This window comes from Lepidothrix coronata, unplaced genomic scaffold, assembly GCF_001604755.1.
Source record: "Lepidothrix coronata isolate B3197 unplaced genomic scaffold, Lepidothrix_coronata-1.0 Scaffold272, whole genome shotgun sequence".
NCBI lineage: Eukaryota > Metazoa > Chordata > Aves > Passeriformes > Pipridae > Lepidothrix > Lepidothrix coronata.
The window spans coordinates 308819-327245 of NW_016690452.1; the positions used below are offsets into that span (position 1 = coordinate 308819).

Genomic DNA, 18427 nt, shown 5'->3' on the forward strand with positions numbered 1-18427 from the left:
GGCCCAGCTTCTGTCCATCTGTCCGTCAGTACCTCCGCCGTCACCTCCGGTCCCGCCCCTTCCTCCCGCTGCCGCCCCGCCATGGCGGCGCCCGCCCGCGCCTGGCTCGTGTTCGGGTTCAGCCCCGAGGAGGCGGCCGGGGAGCCGGGCCCGGGCCTGGCGCCGCGGCGGCTGGAGGCGGGTCCCGAGGGGATCCTCCGCGTGTGGCCCGCGTGGAGCTACGTGGTCGTGGAGACCGGTGAGCGCCCCCGGCCCGCCCGGTGTCCCGGTCCCTCCCGCCGTCCCGGTGTGGCCTTTTGCCGGCTAGTGCACGGTTCCCGTCCCCCTTCCGCCCCGCGCCGCCGCGCCGGTCCCCTCGCTCCGTCCTGTCCGCCCCGCCCCCTGACTCGGGATGAGACCCCTCCGCCCTCCCACCGCGCCGGTTCCCCCGGGATGTCCCCGTTTCCCCTCGGTGCCGGTCCCCCCGGGTGTGTCTGTGTTCCCATGCGTTGCCGGTCCGGGTTGTCCCCGTCCCGCCCCCGGGATGCTCCCCGCTGGTTCCCCCGTGACGTTCCCGTCCCGGCCTCCCAGACCCCCGGGCTGTCCCCGTCCCGCCCCGCGCACTGTCCCCAGCGCCGGTCCCTGAAGTGCCACCGCGGTAGGCGCGGGGCTGGAGGTGCGGAGCGCGGGGCTGCGGCGGCGGCTGCCGGGCTGGGCCGAGGCGCTGCCGTCCGAGACGCACCTGGTGCTGCGGGGCCCGGCCGAGGCCCGCGCCTGGCGGCGGGAGGCGGCGGTGACGGGCGCGCTGCAGGACGAGCCCGCCTGGAGCCGGGCGCTGCCGCCGGAGCCCCGCCAGCCGCTGCCGCTGCTGCCCGGCGGCTTCGCCACGCCGCGGCCGCCCTTCTTCACCGCGCTGCCGGCCGGGCTGCGCGCCCGGCGGCTCGCCCTGGGCACGGAGCACGCCCTGGCGCTGGGAGCCGCTGGCGAGGTCTTTACCTGGGGCGGCGGCAGGTGAGCGGGGGCTGTGGGGGCACAGGGGTGCGTGAGAGGGGCAGCAGCGGTCTGGGGAGGGAAGCTGGTGGGTCACGGGTGGGGATTCAGGAACAACAGGATAAACACTGTGCTGAGGGGATGCAGAATGAGTTTGGAGGATACAGGAGGGGCTTTGTGGGGTGCAGGTGAGAGGATGTCCGGACAAGGGTCACCTCAGGGACTGAGCCCCTCCTTAGCCTTCAGGCTTTAGACACACCAGTTCACATCTCTGTAGAGTTAATTGGTGAGTCAACACAGTAACATAATCTAATTAAGTGATTAAATGATCAGCAGCGAATTCACTAATAACCACCCTGGTCATTGCATCCTGATCCCTCTGTTATTCCCTGTGTTGCATAGAATTACTGAGCTTCAGTTAATAACTTTTGAGCCATCTGGATCACATACAGGTGCTACTGTGTTATGGTCCTTCCCTCCGCCCTTGCATACTGCCTGGGGCTGGGATATCCCTCCTGATTTTTCCATGGGGGTGTGGGGGCTCCAGAAGAATATGGGAGTGTGGTTGGGACAATAGTATTGGGGCACCAGCCCCAGGTGCCCCATGCTCACCGCCATGCTGATGGGATCTGTTCCTCACCTGAGCCAGGTCCCGCTGGGTACCAGCACATCCCTCCGACACAGGCAACCCAGCTTGCAGCTTCTCCCAGGGACTGCTGGCCTGGCCATGCTCCCATTTCCTCTGTGTCCCCTCTTGCTGACCCCATGAGCACTTGTGTCTCCTCTGCAGGTGCCAGGGCCATGGCTCCTGTGGGGCCTCTGCTCTGGCTTGTGACTCCCTTTAGGCGGCCTCCAAGGACACCTGGGTGTCTCTGTGTGACCACTGAGGTCCCTGCTCTGTTCCTGCTCCTCTGTTAACTTGCCACACCAACACCAGCTCTATGTTTCCGAGCTGGAGGTTTGTTCCATCAGTCTGACAGTTCAGTGCCAGATCCCTCTGCTATAGCCTGTGGGAGAGCAGTGAACCCCTTGGGAAAAGCCTCCAGCCCCATGTCACCTGCCAGCCACTGAACTTGGGTACATTTAACAGCCAGCAGCATCGCTCAGTTTATTCCCACAGAGGTGTTTGTTCGTTTGGGGGTTGCTTGTGCATGTGCTGCCCCAGTCAGGTTTTCCGAGGAGGCACCAGAGGGTCTGACCCCAGGTCCTCATGCCCTGGATCCCTGAGTTCTGCTGGTGCATGATGAGGCTTGGCCGCAGGAACTGGCTGTTCCTGTCTATAGAGTTGAAGGGATGCTGTGTTCCTCTTTCTTTGCCACTTATGGAAGCCAAACGCAGTACTGACCATCAGTCAGTGTCAGAAGCTGCGTACCTTGGCCCAGTGCCCTCCCCATTCCTCATTGCTCAGGAGCTTTTCACTCCCCAGTCCCTTCTCTTCAGTTGCTGGCTCTAGGCCAGCTGGTAGCAAACACAGCTCACGGCAAACACAAAACTCAGTTTACATCAGCAGTTCTTGCTTTGCAGACACTACGTTATTTTATCCTTCTTACCTTCAGAGGAAAGGTTTCTGTATGTGGGAATGTGTACTTTAGGATTAACCTTTTTGGAATTTGGTTATTCAACACAGCTGAGAATGCTCTCACCCATCCCTTGCCAGCTGTGTCCTGCAGTGTGACAGCTCTGCTGTGTAACAGACAGGTGCTGGCCCAGCTCACCCCTTTGTAGCCCCTCTCTTACTGCTGGCTGTGGTCACCATTGCCCTCTCAGGCTGGAGCCCCTTTCCCGTTGCAGCACACCCTTCCCTGTCTCTGAGCTCTCAGTGTCTCTTTGCCTTGGTCCTCTGCTGATTCCTCCTGTGGAAGGTGAAAATGCTTCCCAGTGCTGTGCATTAGCACAGCTGTTGGCTGTCTGGGCTGTCATATTGGTGCTCCCCAGACCACACAGGCCAAGCTGCTCCTCTCACTCCTACAGCCCCCACCAGCTTCCTCCTGCTTCTGCCCCAGCTGACAACTAAACCCCCTAGTGGTCTGTCCCACTGCTCCCCAGTGACCCCTGGCTGTAACTGGGATCTGGTGCTGGCATCGCCCTACCACCGACGCTCGGCTTTTCCCTATTCCTTCAGCATCTCAAGCTCTGCCAGCCTGGATGGTGCTGGGAACTGTGTCATCCCATGGCTGGCGCTGCCTGTGCCCCCCATCCCACGGTTGGCAGCACACAGGGAGACACAGTTTGCCCACGTAGGGAGGATTCACACACCTTAGGGTGTGTCTCTAGATCCTGCCCTCATTTGTGCCCACCATGGGAAACATTTGTGCTGTCAGCTGGTGCCTCCCCGGGATGAGCCCAGACTTGTCCCTGGTGGGATCCCTCCTGTGCTTCGAGGCTCGGGGCCAAACTGATTGGCGCTGCTGGTTGCTGGCTCAGCATGGCCCAACGAGCTCTGCAGTCGATCCCCTGCTCACTGCACTGACTCATAAAAATATTGATCAATCTGAAGTTGTGTCATCGCTGCACAGCGCACACCAACTGTGCGATGACACAGACTCTTGTCTCACGTGTTGTGCCATGCCTGCTGCAGCTCGCCAAGCTGCAGGGCATGGGGGCACCCTCCTTCCCTGCCCAACCTGAGCCCTGTGCCTCCGCTGCACCCCCCTGGCATTGGGTGGTCATGGGAGGCTGGGTCTGTGTCACTGGCAGCAGGAAGGGCTTGGTGGGGAGTGTGGGCAGGAGGCACGAGGGCTGGAGGCAGTGGCATATGGGGGTGTCTGTCTGTCTGTCTCTCTGTGTGTCCCTGCAGGCATGGGCAGCTCGGCCACGGGACGCTGGAGTCGGAGCCGCAGCCACGGCTGGTGGAGGCGCTGGCCGGGGTGCCCATGTGGGCAGTGGCAGCCGGAGGGTGGCATTCGGCCAGCGTTAGTGGTGAGGGGCTGGGCCTGGCGTGGGAGGTCAGGGCGCTGGTGGCAGCATACGGCCCTGGTGGGACCTGGCCCAGGGGTGGGAATGGGGTGTTGGTGCCCCCACAGCACCCAGCGCTGCTGCTAAGGGCTGAACTCTGCCCTGATGCATTTCCCCTCCACCCTGCAGAGGCAGGAGACCTGTACATGTGGGGCTGGAACGAGTCAGGGCAGCTGGCTCTGCCCTCCAAAGCACTGGTAGAGGAGCGGGCTCAGGATGATGTGTGCACAGGTGGGTGCTGCTGGCTGGGCTACGGGCAGGGGGTGCAGGGTCTCTGCACGGCTGAATGCAGGGCCGGTGCAGTTCAAGCCTGCAGGAAATGCTGGTGGTGCCCAGTCGCTCCTGGGACCTGAGAGTCAGCTCTTCAACAGGAAATGCCAAGCTGGTGCCCCGCCAGGAGCAGTCGGCTGCCAAAGACACCCCATTCATCTCCATCCAGGCATTCCCAGCGCTGCTGGATCTGCCACAGGACCTGGAGGTCAGTGGGGTCAGCTGTGGGTCCCGACACACAGCTGTTGTCACACGTGAGTGCCTGGTGGGGCTGGGGGCAGCACCCCTCAGGGTGGGGGGGTGGGCTGTGGGGGTTGGGGCTCACTGGGACCTGGTGGGCAGCACCCCTGGGGGTGAGGGGGGTGCTGAGGGGGGCAGGGGCTCACCAGGCACTGGCTGATGGTGCTGTCCTGCTTACAGGAGGTGGAGAGCTCTACACCTGGGGCTGGGGTAAGTGACACCTCAGCTTTGGGACCTTACATCCCCCACAGGAGCAGCTTCTGGTTCCTGCTCCTTCACCGTTGGCTCTTTTATCACTGTGAGGGGCCCGTTTGTGCCAGGGGGCTCTCACGTTCCCTCTCCCCCACAAACATCCAGGAGCCATCACCCTGTGAGGCCCCAGGGCCACATTGTGTCATGACTGTGTCTGCAGGTAAATACGGACAGCTGGGACATGGGGACATCGCCAGCTCTGACCAGGCACGTCGGGTCGAGCACCTGGTGGCTGAGGGGCTGCGGGCAGAGGAGGTGGTGTGCGGGCCCTGGACCACCTACGTCCGTGTGTTGGAGCCGTGAGGCCCTGGAGCCCCCCAGCCGTGGCTGCTGCCAGGAGGAGGATGAGGGCGAGCTTTGCTCTACACGACCAGCCCCAAGACCAGTCAGGACATGGATTGAGGCTGCAGGCCCTAGGCGTGGCTCCTGCTTGGCTCAGACTCCCAGAGCCGCACCTGAGATTTTGGGGTGCTGAGTTTGCCCCCCCTATCCCTTCCTTCCCCCCATTTCTTCTCCTCCTCCTGCTCACCACAGGCACCACCCCAACAGACTCGGAGTTGTGGACTGTACAGGGACTTTATTCACAACATCTGGAAAAATTTTTTAAATAAAAGCAAATTTCTCAAGGAGGGAGCTGGAGGTGGGTTATCCTGGAGTGGGTGATGCTGCGGTGCCGCTGGAGCAGCAGCTCCTGCCGGGTGCAGGGGCCTCAGCACGAGGCGTTGGTGGTGGTGGAGTTGAGGATGCGGGAGGTGCTTTCAGAGCTGGAAGCCTTTGAAAGTTCGCGCTGTGGGAACAAGAAGGGGGAGAGGCGGATGAAGGGAGGGAGGGAGGGGCAGCAAGGTCAGGGCCACTGCTTTGAAGGTCAGTAGGGACGCAGGGAGAGGTCGGGATGGGCAGGTAGGGCAGCCCAACCTGCTAAGGGGAGATAGAATACTAATAACAGAACTATGTAACCAATGAACGTTAATGCCTTTGTTTGCTAAAATGTATAAATAGTAAAAAGTTTTGATAGTTGGGTGCTTGATTTGTGGGAATCCCCACCTTGCACCCTGCTCAGAATAAACAATGTCTCCTTTCTAAACCTCTTTGTCCATGTTTAGAGACCTCCTAAAATCTGCAGCATCAGTAGGAGAAGGGGACAGGAACAGTTGTGTTCAGCTGCTGGAGGAAGGGAACTCCTGGCAGGACTCTGCTTCCATCACAAATCAGCCCCAGCCCTACCCAAGGCTGGGTGCCAGCCTGGGAGCACAGCCTGGAGCAGGGAACCCTTCAGCTCAGTCCCAGGGCACACAGGGTACCCCAACACCAGGTCAGTTGCCACAGGGAAGAGACTGGGGCAGTCCACTGTCACACAAAGGTAAAGCTCAGGCTCAGCCCATCCTGACAAAAGGACAGAGCCTGCCCAGGGCCCCCCAGCCCTAGAGAGCAAAGCCCCATCCACTGGCAGCACCCCCAGGCTCTGCTCACCCCACCACCCCCAGAGACTAGTGGAGAAGGTGGGACTGAAGCAGGGTCCCCCTTACGGGCTCAACAAGCAGAGCTGGGCCTTGGGCTCTGTCCCCACACAGGGGTGTCGTTGAGCCCAGCCTGGCCCCTGTGCTGGTGTCGGTCCCCACTGGCTGCTCAGGGGCCGTGTGAGGCAGGAGCAGTGTGAGACCTCCACCACCAAACCACAGTTTGAAGTTCTCCATGTGGAGCCACAGGCACGGGCAGGAGCAGCCACCCTGCGTGGGGACATGGGGAGGACACAGCCCTGGGGGTGCTCGGGGAAGGGGGAGTGTCTGTCCTGTGCCGCCTGGGGAGGGGGTGGGGTTAGAAGAGGTGAATTACCACAAACTCAGAATAGGTGCTGGCAACAGAACTAACGCTGTGGTTACGCTGGGCAGGGGCTGTGGGGGTGCACCCACCGCTCAGGGTGGTTCCATCCAGCTGGGACATGTTCTCCTTGTTCCACTGCCTCAGCCTGGGTCGGGGGGGCTTCGCTGCCGTGCGGCTGGGGGTCCGGGCACGGCCAAACTGCAGGAGGAGGCAACAGTTATGGGATGCAGGAATCGAGCAGAGGCAGGAGAGCTGTGGCAGCTTCAGTGCCTGTCCCTCTGTGAGGCCAGAGTGGTGTCAGGCTCTGGGTGACAGCAGGCAGAGCTGTGCCGCCCTGTTTTGCCCATCCCAGCCCTGGGCAGGGAGTCCCCCAAGGTCCCTCACCTTCTTCCCAGAGGGCGGCAGCCGAGACGTGGGCGAGTGGGAGATGGTTCCCCCAAAGGCTGAGCGAACTGTGCTGTTGGGAGTAGTGCTGGTGATGGAGGTGCCGTGGAACTGAGGAGAAAGCAGAGCACGCATGACACGAGGGACACCTCCCTGCAGAGCCAGAGCACCCCAACCCCTCCCGTGGGGCCGAGGCCAGCCCAAGGCCAGGCTCCAGCTCAGGGAGAGCTCAGCTCCGGGCAGGGCCCCGGCCCAGCTGCACTGCTCCACAGGGACATTTTACCTTCCTTACTTTGGCAGGTGTGTGCGGGCTGAGGACACGCCGCTTGATGGGGGTCCGTGGGGTGCTGCCATACAGCATCTCCGTTTCTATCTGCCGGCTCTTCTTCAGGTGCTGCGGGAGACACGTGCACTTACACACCTGAACACCGTGGAGTTGGTGCACCTCTGCTCCACTGCCAGTGGGCACTGCCCTGCCAACAGCTTGGCAAGGCCATGCAGCAGGAATTTCACCAAAGATTTACAGGTATCCAGAGCCAAGTGGCACCTCTGGCACAGCTGGGGCCAAGAAAGGGGCTCAGCACACACAGACACAACTGCAATGGGCACCTGTCCCACTACCTGCTGCTTCCAGGCTAGGATTGAGCAGGCAGAGCCCAGGGCAGCAGCTGGGGGGCACTGGGGCCCACCACAGACACTCCCAGGCTGGCATTCCCAGGAAGGAGCCAGCATGCTCAGCTCCACACTCACCCGCTCCTGCTTCTCCTTCTCCTTCTCTAGGCGGTACAGCTGCCACTGCTCTGACACGTATTCCATGAACTGCTGCCCCTTAACCAGGAAAGGCTCCTTGAACTCCTGCTCCCAGGCTTCGACCTTTCTCTCCAGCTCCTCCTGCAGCTGATCAGGACATGAGGTCAGTGTAGGGACTGACCAAACGTGGGTGTCCCCATGCTCAGGGATCCCTTCTCCCTGATCAGTGGGACCACAGGTCCTTCCCCAGGGCTAGACCTACCCTGGACAGCGTCTTCTGCAGCTTTGCTCGCTGCTTCTCCTCCTTTAGCAGGTTCCCCCCGCGGTTGGTGAAGCGGCTGGGGTCAGTTGTTTTTCTCTAGCAGAGAAGGGGGATCAGAAGAGACTTAAAGACACCACCCAGCTCCCCCCACCCTCCAGGGAGCCAGCCTTGCATAAACACCCCAGTGCTCAAGACAGCACCTCATCCCTGCACTGGCCCACTGTGCCTCCCCAGTGCCTCCCTGCTCCTTCCCAGAGCACTCAGCCCCCGGGAGCAGAGGTGTGTGCTGCCCCACGACCCAGCGTGCTCCTGCCCAGACAATACCTCCAGCTCCAGGAACAGCTTCCAGTTCTCCTCCCATTTCTGAACCGCCTCAAACAGATCTTTGTGTGTTTCATAGTAGCTCTTTATCTTGCCCACCTCGTGATCATGCAGCTCGAGCAGGGTCTCTGTGTAATCCTCTGGAAGGGCACAATAGCCTGGTCAGAGGGGAGCTGGGACCCCTGGACTCCTCCCCACAGCTGCCTGGCCAGCTGACACCCACCATCATAGAAGGGGCCGAAGCCTTCCCTCTGCTCCTGGCTGTAGAAACATTTGTCCCAGTAGTCAGCCAGCTCTGCCCGGATTGCCTGGATCACGGATTTCATGTTCTGCAGCTTCAGCTCCTCCAGGTGGTCCACTTCCAACTGCAACTGCTCCCAAGATCAGAGCACAGGTCAGGGAGAAAGAGGAGGGGCAGAACAGGATTCATCTTCTGCACAAGCCACTTTCTAGGATGAGGCAGCTGCCAGCATCAACCCCCAGCTCCTCCCCCAGGAGCATGAGAGCCCCAGGAGCTACTACCCCCAGCCCTCCTGCCTTGGGCGTAGCAGGGTCCTTACAGCTCTCCTGGTTTTGGCTCTGGACCCATCCACGTGCACGGCTGAGGTCTCTCTCTCCTCCTGTGGGATCTGCAGCCTTTCCCAGAGCGCAACAATCCTGGAGCGCAGCTCTGCACACACGGCCTCGTTCAGAGCCCGCCGGGCTTCCAGCTGCAGGCAGGGGGAGCAGGGGGTCAGTGCAGCCCTTGGCTCTGCTACACCCGCAAAGCCATGCACTCGGCACCCAAGATCTCCTCAAACCCCCCAAAAGGATGTTCTGACATACAGCCTTGCCCAAAAGCCAGCCGTCACTCTTGCATTGTGATGGCAGCTGCTGTCAGGACCCACAGCAGCCCCAAATGCTGCCTCAGTGCACGGCGTACCTGCTGCAGCAGGTTCTGGAGGGCCACGATGTTGTCCTTGGACAGGCAGAACTCCTCCTCGTTCTCACACACCACGTCCCGCTCAAAACTGGTGTCCGGGGTGTGGTCCAGCTCCTCCATGAGCAGGATGATCTGACGCTTGTTGCTGACAAACTCTTCCCGCCTTTGCTCCTGGGGGTGAGGGGCAGTGTCAGGAACCAGTGGGCCCCTCATGGGTCCTTCACCAACCCCCTCAGTCTCTCTGCTCACCTTCAGGGTGTTGAGGGAGGCCACGTGGCGCCGGTAGCAGTCCAGGTCCTCCAGGCTGGGCACGGCACTGCTGTCAATGCTGAACAGGGCTGTGCACAGGATATCACACAGGTCCCGGTCCTGTTCCTGCAGGGCCTTCAGCTCCTGCTTCCGGTCCTGCTTCTGCCTCTGCAGCTCCTCCACACGCATGCGCAGATTCTTCTCCATCTGCAGGATGGTACTTTCCTCCTCTGTCTGCAAGAGGCCAGAAATCAGCTCTGCTCTACACCTCTCCCACACCTAGCTCATGTTTTAGGATTTTAAATGAAGTCCAGGGACACAAGCCCTGAGTCTGGGCAAGATGTTCCCCGGGAAGTTGCAAACAGAGCAGCAATACACAAAATGAGGTGATGGAGGACACCTCACAACTGCTTCTCAACAGCTGGCCTGTAAGGAGCCACAAAGCCCTTGGCTCTACCAAGCACCCAGTTTTGAACAGGCGTTTGCTTTGTGAGCTCTGGCCTCTTGATACACCTAGGCAGGGCAGCAGCAGGATCCCAGCAGTGAAAAGCAACACCTCACCTCAAAGGGGCCCAGCTGGAGCTCACTGCACAAGGTGTCCAGCTCCTTCCGGCACAAGGCGATGCTCTTCAGGAGACGTTCCTTCAGGCTCTGCTCCTCTGCCACCATCATGTCCAGGAGACTCTGTGGCACAGGCATGGTTCAAGGCAGGGTGTGAGGATGGAGAGCAGGCAGGGAACATGCAGGGAGAGCAGACAGAGAGAGCATCAGGACCACCACTGGAGACCCTGCTGGGGCTGAGTGAGAGTGGGCAGTGTGGGGGCCCCAGTGGAACAGGGCCAGGGCAGAGGTGCAGTGACAGCCCTGGATGCTCCCACCCGGGCAGGGACCCCCATCAGTCCAGTCCTGGGGCCCTGAGAGAGCTCATGCCAAGCTGCCCGGGTCCCGGGCTGGGGGCTCGACAGCGAGTCCGGTGAGCCCCCAACCCGGGGACACGCCCCCGCTCCTCACCTTGATGTGCTGCTTGACGACGTCGGTGCGCTCCAGGCGCTGCTCCTCGGGAATGCCGATCTCCTCCCAGATGTCCCGCAGGGCCGCCATGGCCCGGCTCAGGCAGGACGCGGCCTCGGCCGCCAGGACCTCGCTGGGGGCACCGCGGGCGTCACGGCCAAGGGCGGGCTCCGGGCCGAGCGCTCCCGCAGCCACCGGCTCCCATCGCGCCGCGCCCCCCCAGCCACGGTTCCCGGTATCCCCGTTCTCTCTCTCCCCCACGTTCTTGGTATCCCCCCCGCTCCCGGTATCCCCGTTGCTGTCCCCGCGTTGCCGGTATCCCCCCGTTCCCTGTCTCCCTTATTCCCGGTATCCCCCCGTTCCCTGTCCCCCCGTTCTCGGTATCCCCCCGGTCCTTGTCCCTCGTTCCACCCCCCCGTTCCAGGTATCCCCTCGTTCCCTGTTCCCCCGTTCCCGGTATCCCCCCGTCCCGCACCTTTTCCTCATCGCTCCCGCCGGACGCCGCCGCTCCGCCGATTCGAACTCCCCTCCCGGCCGCGCTGATTGGCTGTCGTGTCACCGCAGCCCCGCCCACAACCGCCACCCGGGCCGCGCCCTGCCCCGCCCCAAGCCGCCCGTCAGCCAATGGCAGCGAAGAACCTTCGGCGCTTCCATCGAATCACGGGCGAGGCCGCCGCCCTCCGGCCGCGTGCAACGGCGCCGCCGCGCGCTCGCGATGCCGCAGCGGCCACGAGCCCGCGCGCGGGAGCCCGCGCGCCACACCCGGGCGGTGCCTGGGCCGCACTGAGCATGCGCCGGGAGGCCACCGGGACGGGACCCCCACGCACAGAGCCCGGGCCCGTCCCCGCACACACCCGGGCCGGTCGCCGTCAACAGAGCCGTTTATTGGCAGAGGGTGCAGGGGCCGCAGGGCCCCCCCAGGGCTCAGGCCCTGGCCTCGATCATGGCCTCCATCATCCGGGCGCTGTTGGTGATGGCCGTGGTCAGGAAGATGAACTTGCACCCTACGAGATGTGACCTGTCAGTGCACCGGCGATGCCCAGGGGCAGCCCCAGCGCTCCCAGCTCTGTCCCTGGCCATTTCCTGGAAGAGCCTCGTACCTCACCGCCCCCTTCCCCATGGACTTCAGCCAGCGCTAGCCCTGAGTGTGGCCCCTGCTCGGCCACACGCTGCGATGGTGGGACCCCCAGGTTGCTGCCTGCTCCCTGCCCCTCACAGGCAGCTCCTACCTCTCTCTTTCCCCAGGAAGCGGAGGGCAGCAATTTCGGAGAACGTGCAGCCCCCCAGGAAGACAGTGAGGATGACACGCTGGGACTCCCAGGCGGGGTTGTCCTCCACGGTGCTGTCTGGATGGCACAGAGCATGGTGGGACCCCCGCCAGCCCCCAGCCCCCCCGCCCCCAGCCCAGCCCAGCCGCTACCTGAGACCGAGAACTCGTTGCCATTGAGCAGCCGCACCACCTCCTCCAGGCCCTGCCAGCCCCGGCGCTCCAGCACCTGAGGGATGGGTGGGTCAGGCTGGCCACAGAGGCTGGGCATGGCTCAGGAGGCTCCGAGCAGCAGATGAGCATTATCAGCCTCAGCCCTGGGCAGAGGGACCCCCAGTGGACCCCCCGAGGGAGGTAGGGGCTCAAGGGGATGTGCCCAGTTCTCCCCCGCAGCAGGTGAGCTCACCTGCTCGATGATCTTGCAGCTCAGGGGCACGTAGGCCCCGCCGAAAACATACGCCATGTCCCGGGGCATTTTGAGGTCATACTCGCCCTCCACCCGGGGGATCTGCAGGGATAGGCAACACCAGGGGTATGGGACCAGCCTGGTTGGGCCTCACCCCCCTTCAGAGGCACAGGGGGTGAGGAGGGACAGACACTCTGCCCCCACCTCCTGCCCCGCTGCCCCAGGACCAGCATTGCATAGCCTGGGCGGGCGGTGCATCGGGGGGCCATGGACAGAAATATCACTGCACCAGCACCCCAGCACCTCTCCATTGGCACACGACAGAGGCCACAGGGCTGATCCCAGGACAGCTCTGTTTGAAGGGAGCAAGGCAAGCCCCAGCCCTCCACCACACTGGTCAAGGGCAGAGTGGGGAGCTGGCACTGCCCCCTGGTCCCAGGGAGAAGCCCACAGGCTGCCCAGAGTAGCAGCTCCAGCTCCAGCCCTGAGCAGTGTGTCTTGGAGATGTCAAGCCTGCAGCCTGGGCATGGGCTCTGCTCTGTGGCCAGCAAGCAGCCCCCAAGGACATACCAACCCCAGCTTCTTGCTTATGGCTCGGAAATTGCTCTTCCTGGCCAAAGAATTGAATGCATCTGTGATCTTTCCTGGAAAACATGGCATGGAGAAATGTTTCAGAGACCCTGCCTGGGTCCCAGCCCCAGGCTGGCAGCAGGATGTGCAGAGCTGTGGGCTCTGGAGGATGGCCATGGTGGCTGCCAGCCCCACTGCCCCTGTGGATAGCCCACTGCTGAGGACACACTCAGTGCCTGGAGCCTCCGCATTTGCCATGTGCTTCCAGCCAGCTCTAAGGCAGCAGCTTCTGTTGCCAGGCTCCCAAGGACATGAGGGCAGCAGGCTGGCTCACCTGCAGCACGGTCTGTGACCAGCTTGCTGACTTTGCTCTCCACCGCTGTCAGGGTCTCCCCAGCCGCCTGCTCCGTCAGCAGCCCGATGCGCTTCAAGTTGTGGAAGGTCAGCAAGTGCTCGGGCCCATAGCTCTGGGAACAGAGCAGCCAGATCAGCATGGAGCCCTGGCTGCGAGCATGGGAAGGGTGTCCCTTCTGTAAGGGGGCACAGGCTGCTCAGAGCCCCCTGGCAGGCACAGGCAGAGCTCCTGGCTCAGGCAGAGCCTGTGGAGGCAGGGGCTATCCTTCAGAGACAAGGCTCACAGAGACAGGGCCCATCCCTGGGGAGCACTGCTGCCCTGTGTCTTGTGGCCAGAGCCATAGGGACGGGAACCCCTGTCCCACACAGCCCTTGCTCTGTTGTGACTCTCTGAGCCCCTCACCTGCAGGTACTGGGTTTTCAGGGAGCGATAGTCTTTGGGGATGAGACCTGTGGGGAGCACCAGGTGAGCTCTGTGCCAGGGCTGGGGCCCAGTGGCACTGCTCCGGCCCAGCCCAGCCGGGCACTCACCGTTCTCTGTGATGGACAGGAGGCACATGAGGCGCAGGCTCTCGATGGGGGACACCTGTGGGGAGCAGGTGGTGAGCAGGGGCAGGATAGGGCGGCCGGAGCAGCCGGTCCCACGGCCTCACCTGCCGGTCGATGTGCTCCTCAATGAAGCTGGTGCTCTCACGGATGTCGAAGCCCTCCAGCAGTGCTGTGGCAAGAGCACAGGCACTGTCACCCTGGACTCGTGCCAGCTCACCGAGCTGTGGTCTGGGCTTAGCCGCTCTCCCAGAGCCCTGAGGAACAGAGCCCCCCCACCATCCCCCACACAGAGGGTACCTGACCCTATTTAGGATCTCAAGACACACCCCGTCACAAAGGGACTGGGAGGACAGTGGCCATGCTGGGGACACCCAGGTGTGAGGCTGCCTGGGCCTGGGGTGAGCAGAGCTGTGGGACAGACTGGGATAGGGGTAGGTGCAGATGGGGGCAGGGAGCAGTACTCACAGTGTTCAGCCTTGATGGTCTCCTGGAAGTCCTGCTTGGTTTTCTTCTTCATGATGGACTCACAGGCACCGATATCTGTGGAACCAAGAGATGGCAGCTTTGTAGGGGAATGGGCTCTGCAGGGAGCTTGTCACCTCAGGCACTGGCACACACCAACGGCCCCTGCCGCCCTGCCCACTGCTTGGGTCACCTGCCTCTCCTGGGGACATGTAGGGCCCCCCGAGCTCCCCCCTTCCCCCAGAACTCAGGCACCTGCAGTACAGCCAAGGACCCCTCCCTCCCCTCTGGTTCCTACGCAGGCTCAGCAGGCGATGCTCCTGCTTCAGTCCCTTCAGCTCCTGGGACACAAAGTCCTTCATCTGCTTGATGTCCATGCCCCGGCGCCGCTGCAGAAGGGAGAGAGCGTCAGGGAGGGGGCCTGGCCGCGCACAGGGACAGTGCCGCGGGTGTCCCGCACGCCGGGTGACACTCACGTCATACTGTGCCTGCAGGTTTCGCGACTTCTGGCTCAGGAAGCCGAACACGCTGGAGAAGTGCTCATTCCGGATCTGACTGAACACCTGCAGAAGCACTGCAGCTGTCGGGCCCAGCCAGCTGAACCCCCGGGGCCAGCGCCCACCAGCAGCCAGCCCCAAAACCCTGGCCAGAGGCACGGCAGCCTGTGGTGATGCATCCCCCTGCACTATCATCTGAGAAATGCTCCTTAGGGATCAGCCTTTATGAACAGCACTTGGGTTGAGCTCTTCTCAAGCTTTTCAGAAGCACTGTCTGTTCCCAAGAATTAGTGCTGTCTAACAAGCTCTGTTTTTTTAACAAACAGCCTTGGAAACTTATTTTTCTTGCTTTATTGAACCCAAGTGGAATAATATTTTTATTATCAAACTTTTGTAGAAAGTTACCGACCTGAATTGTGGCCAGGATGAAAAGTTACTATGAACCTTGTGACTCAACAGCAGTTGAGTCACAGCAGTTGAGCCACAATATTCCTTTTTCATATTCCATATTCCATTTCATAGTCCATATTCCTTTTTTTCCTTACTCTTTCCTATCCTTTTCTCTGCCCCTATTGCCATCTCAGCCTCCATATATATATTTTTGGGTTGATTTTGAATTAGAGTGATTGTTTTGCCACCGAACTTTGTCAAGCTGTCGCTTTTATATTAAACATGTTTTTTCCAATCCCTTTGATGGCAATTCCTTAAGTAACTTTAAAACACTCATTCACGAAACAGCCCCTGTGTGTGGGGACTCTGCCAAGTTCAGAAGTGGAGCTGCACCTGCAGACCATGTTTCCCTAGTCTCTGTGCCCCAGCTCATCCCAATCTGTGCTCAGGGGCCCATCAGCCCCTGGGCACTCCTGCTCAGCCTTAGGGGAGGGAATGCCCTGCTCTGTCTTCTCCCCCCATGAGGACCTGTTTCCCCTGAGGCTTGGGAGGACTCACTTTGTCCTGGGCATTGAGCAGCACCTTAATACTCTTGTCAGAAGAAGTGACATCTGGCCCAAAATCCACACTGCCTGCAGGGAAAAGCGAAGAGCTGCTTTGTCCCAGCCATAGTGGCATCCCCGCACACACCAGCCCTGCTGCAGCACAGGCAGGGAATGTGGCCCAGCTGCTTGGTCAGAGCAAGGGCTGTCCTTGTGGACGACCTCCAGCAGCACCTCACATCAGGACTGTCCCTGTGGGAACGGCCCTGTGCACGACAGTGCCGGGCACAAACCCCGTGGACTCTGGGCAGGGGGGTGCAGAGCCCCATGCCACCCCTGTCCTGAGTGCGGAGCCCCCGGCTGCCCCATCACCGTCCCCGGGCACCCACCGCACTTGATACGGAAGGTGTCATCCACCAGCCCCTCATAGACCACCTGGGAGCAGAGCGCTGTCACGTAGTCCACATCTGCAAGGAGACCCAGTGCCAGGCTGCCCTCCCGGGGGCTCTCCCTGCCCCTCCACCGCTGCCCAAACTGCTCCCCCCTGGCCACCCTCACCAGCTGCTCCCACCCCAGCCCACCTCTGTCCATGAGGAAGACATGTCCAATCTCGGGCTTCCTGCCCTGGCCTTCACCCTCGCTCTCCTCCTCCAGGTCCCGCCACAGCTCGTGGCTCATCTGTGAGGGGCAGAATGTGCCAGGGTAGGGGTGCAGCCAAGGCACGGCCAGGGTGTCCCACGGGGGACACTGAGGCTCATGATGGAGGACAGGCACAAGCGTTCCCCCCTCCAGGACACACCCCAGTGAGCAGGAGCCGCTGCTCTCCTGCCCACCCTTGGCACATGGGACCCCCAAAAGCCTGCCGAGCCCCCAGCGCCGTCCGGAGGTGTGCCAGCTCTGTGGTGACGTGCTGCCACACAGCTGAAGGGGACCTGAGGGACTCCCGGTGCCGGCTGTACCTTGGCACAGCGGCCGATGCCATAGGCCTTCCCAAAAGGGCCGTACAGGGAGTTCAGCAACTGCAGGGCTCTGGCAACGGGGTTGATCCAGCGGTGATCCCCCTCCTGTGGGACCAGGGAGTGTATGCGGGCAGCTGGCTGGGAATGACTGCCAGGGGACTGGGCTGGGGACAGAATGGGCCCTGGGCTGGGCGCTTCCAGGAGGTACATGCACAGGAATACACACAGGAACATGCTGGGATGCCCCAAAGCTGCTCCAAAGGGAGCAGAGGGGTCAGCACAGGGTGGGAGCAGCCACTACCCCCAAAAGCCACCCCTGGGGAGCAGACAGGACCCATGGTGTGGCTGAGGGGCCAAGCAGGACATCACACCTGCTCTCCAAATGCTGCCCTTGTCCCAAGACACAGGGGACACGATAGGCTGCCACCCACCATGTCCCACTGACCAGGAAATAGTCGCGGAAGAACTCAGGCAGCTCCATGCTGATGATATCTTCGTCCAGGGGCAGCAGGTAGAAAGACCATTCATCACAGGTGACATCTGGGTTTGGGGCAGGGAGAGGGGACCATTACCCATCCCTGTGCATGAACAGCCCCAGGGATCGTGACAACCCCAAAACAGGGTGTCAGAGAGACAGGATGGGTGGCAGGGCCCTCTCTCTTCCCTGCAGGCAGAGGAGAGGGGCTGGTGCTGTGGTGGGCACATGCCTGCCCACAGACTGGCAGCTACCCTCGAAGCAACTCGTGTTCCCTGCCCACACAGGGATCCCTATACTGGGATTCAACTGGAACCCTGTGGTGTCAGAGCTACCCTGAGCCAGCATCACAGCTCCACTCACCACCAAAGACCCCCTCTTCCTCCAGCACCATCTCACAAGCATAGAACTGGAAGAGAAGGGGAGACCCTCAGGACCAGGCAGGCTCTGAGCGGGAGAAGCTCTGGAGCGGCCCAGCTCCTTCCCAGGCATCATAACACTCGATTTTAGTTAAACATTCCTGGGTTAGCGACACACAACTTTTGGTGCCAACAGATGGGGTGGGAGGTGCAAAGGCTGGGCAGGCACAGTATGACGTGGGAACGGGCAGTGGGGTCGCACTGACCTTCTGGGGGCTGAAGATGATCTTGTACTTCCTGCTTCTCCCCGACATCTTGTCAGCATTGACAATATCTGTGGACACCCCGTACAGCCCCTGCACAGCTGCCCCCACTCGGCCCGGGGCCCCACAGCTCACGGGGCCCCAACGCCCCGGGCACAAGTGAGGCCTCGGGCACGGGGCTCGTCTGGAGCCCCTCTCAGGCCCGCTCCCAGCGGTGGCCCAGAGCACCGGAACCCGGCGAGGGACACCTGCCCACGGTGCCGCACTCACCAGCGATGAACCTCATCGTCCTGACCCGCGGCCGCACCAGGAAGCAGAACCTGCATTACAGAGGGGAGCGAGGGCTCCTCGTACCTGGCCCTGCCTGCGCTGGGCCCTTCCCGTCCACAGCCGTGCCTGGGCTGTGCAGCTGCCGCCGGGGCCGGGCCGGGCACTCACTGGTCGCTGGCGCCGGGGGCCGGCCGGGTCTCCACCTTGTACAGCTTGTCCACGTCGTGCTGCTGCGGGGACACGGCGGGCTCAGCGCGGCCGGGGGGGAGGTGGGCCGCCCGCCGGGCCCTGCGGTACCTTCAGGATGGACACGTTGGCGATGCGGTCCAAGGGGCTCATCAGGTCGGCCTCGATGAAAAGGTCCTTCTTCCCGGGGAGCTGCAGGCAGGGTGCGCGTGGGCTGGGACCCACCGCCCGCCCCGGGGCCCGGCCCCGCCCGAGCCCACCCCAGCCCCGCCACCCCGCCGCGGCACCCCTGTCCCGCGGCCTCGGACCTGCTCCAGCAGGTAGACGAGCTGGTCCCGCGCCAGCCGCTTCAGGATCCCGAAGTCGGGCGGCTCGGGCGCGTCGCGGCGCCCGGCGAAGGCCATGGCGGGGGCCGGCGCGGCACCCGGAACGCCCGAGCGCGGCCGCGGCGCGGCCGGAACCCGCAGCGGCG

General features: G+C 62.3%; 3 protein-coding genes and 1 long non-coding RNA gene across 8 annotated transcripts; 2 read left to right on the top strand and 2 right to left on the bottom strand.

The window, feature by feature from the left end:
• The first annotated feature begins 81 nt into the window (after nucleotides 1-81).
• RCCD1 (RCC1 domain containing 1) lies at nucleotides 82-5770 on the top strand. Its single transcript, XM_017836215.1, has 7 exons — nucleotides 82-238; nucleotides 642-990; nucleotides 3767-3888; nucleotides 4054-4145; nucleotides 4322-4448; nucleotides 4615-4644; nucleotides 4847-5770. The coding sequence occupies exons 1-7, from the start codon at nucleotides 82-84 to the stop codon at nucleotides 4987-4989; spliced, it is 1020 nt and encodes a 339-aa protein (XP_017691704.1). The 3' UTR covers nucleotides 4990-5770.
• On the bottom strand, nucleotides 5360-10995 carry PRC1 (protein regulator of cytokinesis 1). Of its 4 annotated transcripts, none has more exons than XM_017836214.1 (14): nucleotides 10882-10995; nucleotides 10407-10539; nucleotides 9957-10079; nucleotides 9396-9629; nucleotides 9147-9317; nucleotides 8785-8934; nucleotides 8448-8595; nucleotides 8228-8364; nucleotides 7904-7999; nucleotides 7642-7788; nucleotides 7175-7285; nucleotides 6892-7002; nucleotides 6597-6705; nucleotides 5360-5473 (listed from the first exon to the last, which is right to left on the bottom strand). In XM_017836214.1, exons 1-14 carry the CDS (start codon nucleotides 10890-10892, stop codon nucleotides 5445-5447), a joined length of 1710 nt encoding a protein of 569 aa, XP_017691703.1. In that variant the 5' UTR covers nucleotides 10893-10995; the 3' UTR covers nucleotides 5360-5444. The 4 variants fall into 4 exon arrangements, with proteins under 4 accessions (XP_017691703.1, XP_017691700.1, XP_017691699.1 ...); XM_017836211.1 differs by having other exon boundaries at nucleotides 5361-5473; nucleotides 6520-6705; nucleotides 7184-7285; XM_017836210.1 differs by having other exon boundaries at nucleotides 5361-5473; nucleotides 6520-6705.
• On the top strand, nucleotides 7309-8459 carry LOC108507889. Its single transcript, XR_001878290.1, has 3 exons — nucleotides 7309-7417; nucleotides 7672-7804; nucleotides 8425-8459. It is a non-coding gene; the product is annotated as an uncharacterized LOC108507889 (long non-coding RNA).
• Nucleotides 10996-11272: 277 nt separating the features above from the next.
• VPS33B (VPS33B, late endosome and lysosome associated) lies at nucleotides 11273-18372 on the bottom strand. 2 transcript variants are annotated; one of them, XM_017836208.1, is made up of 23 exons: nucleotides 18264-18359; nucleotides 18067-18147; nucleotides 17938-17999; nucleotides 17770-17819; nucleotides 17503-17570; nucleotides 17241-17286; nucleotides 16848-16942; nucleotides 16403-16507; nucleotides 16025-16121; nucleotides 15833-15910; nucleotides 15460-15533; nucleotides 14491-14577; nucleotides 14313-14403; nucleotides 14018-14092; nucleotides 13657-13721; nucleotides 13535-13589; nucleotides 13407-13453; nucleotides 12984-13116; nucleotides 12650-12723; nucleotides 12080-12181; nucleotides 11827-11902; nucleotides 11636-11752; nucleotides 11273-11410 (listed from the first exon to the last, which is right to left on the bottom strand). In XM_017836208.1, the coding sequence occupies exons 1-23, from the start codon at nucleotides 18357-18359 to the stop codon at nucleotides 11331-11333; spliced, it is 1854 nt and encodes a 617-aa protein (XP_017691697.1). In that variant the 3' UTR covers nucleotides 11273-11330. The 2 variants fall into 2 exon arrangements, with proteins under 2 accessions (XP_017691697.1, XP_017691698.1); XM_017836209.1 differs by lacking the exon at nucleotides 16403-16507 and having other exon boundaries at nucleotides 18264-18372.
• Between the last annotated feature and the right edge of the window lie 55 nt (nucleotides 18373-18427).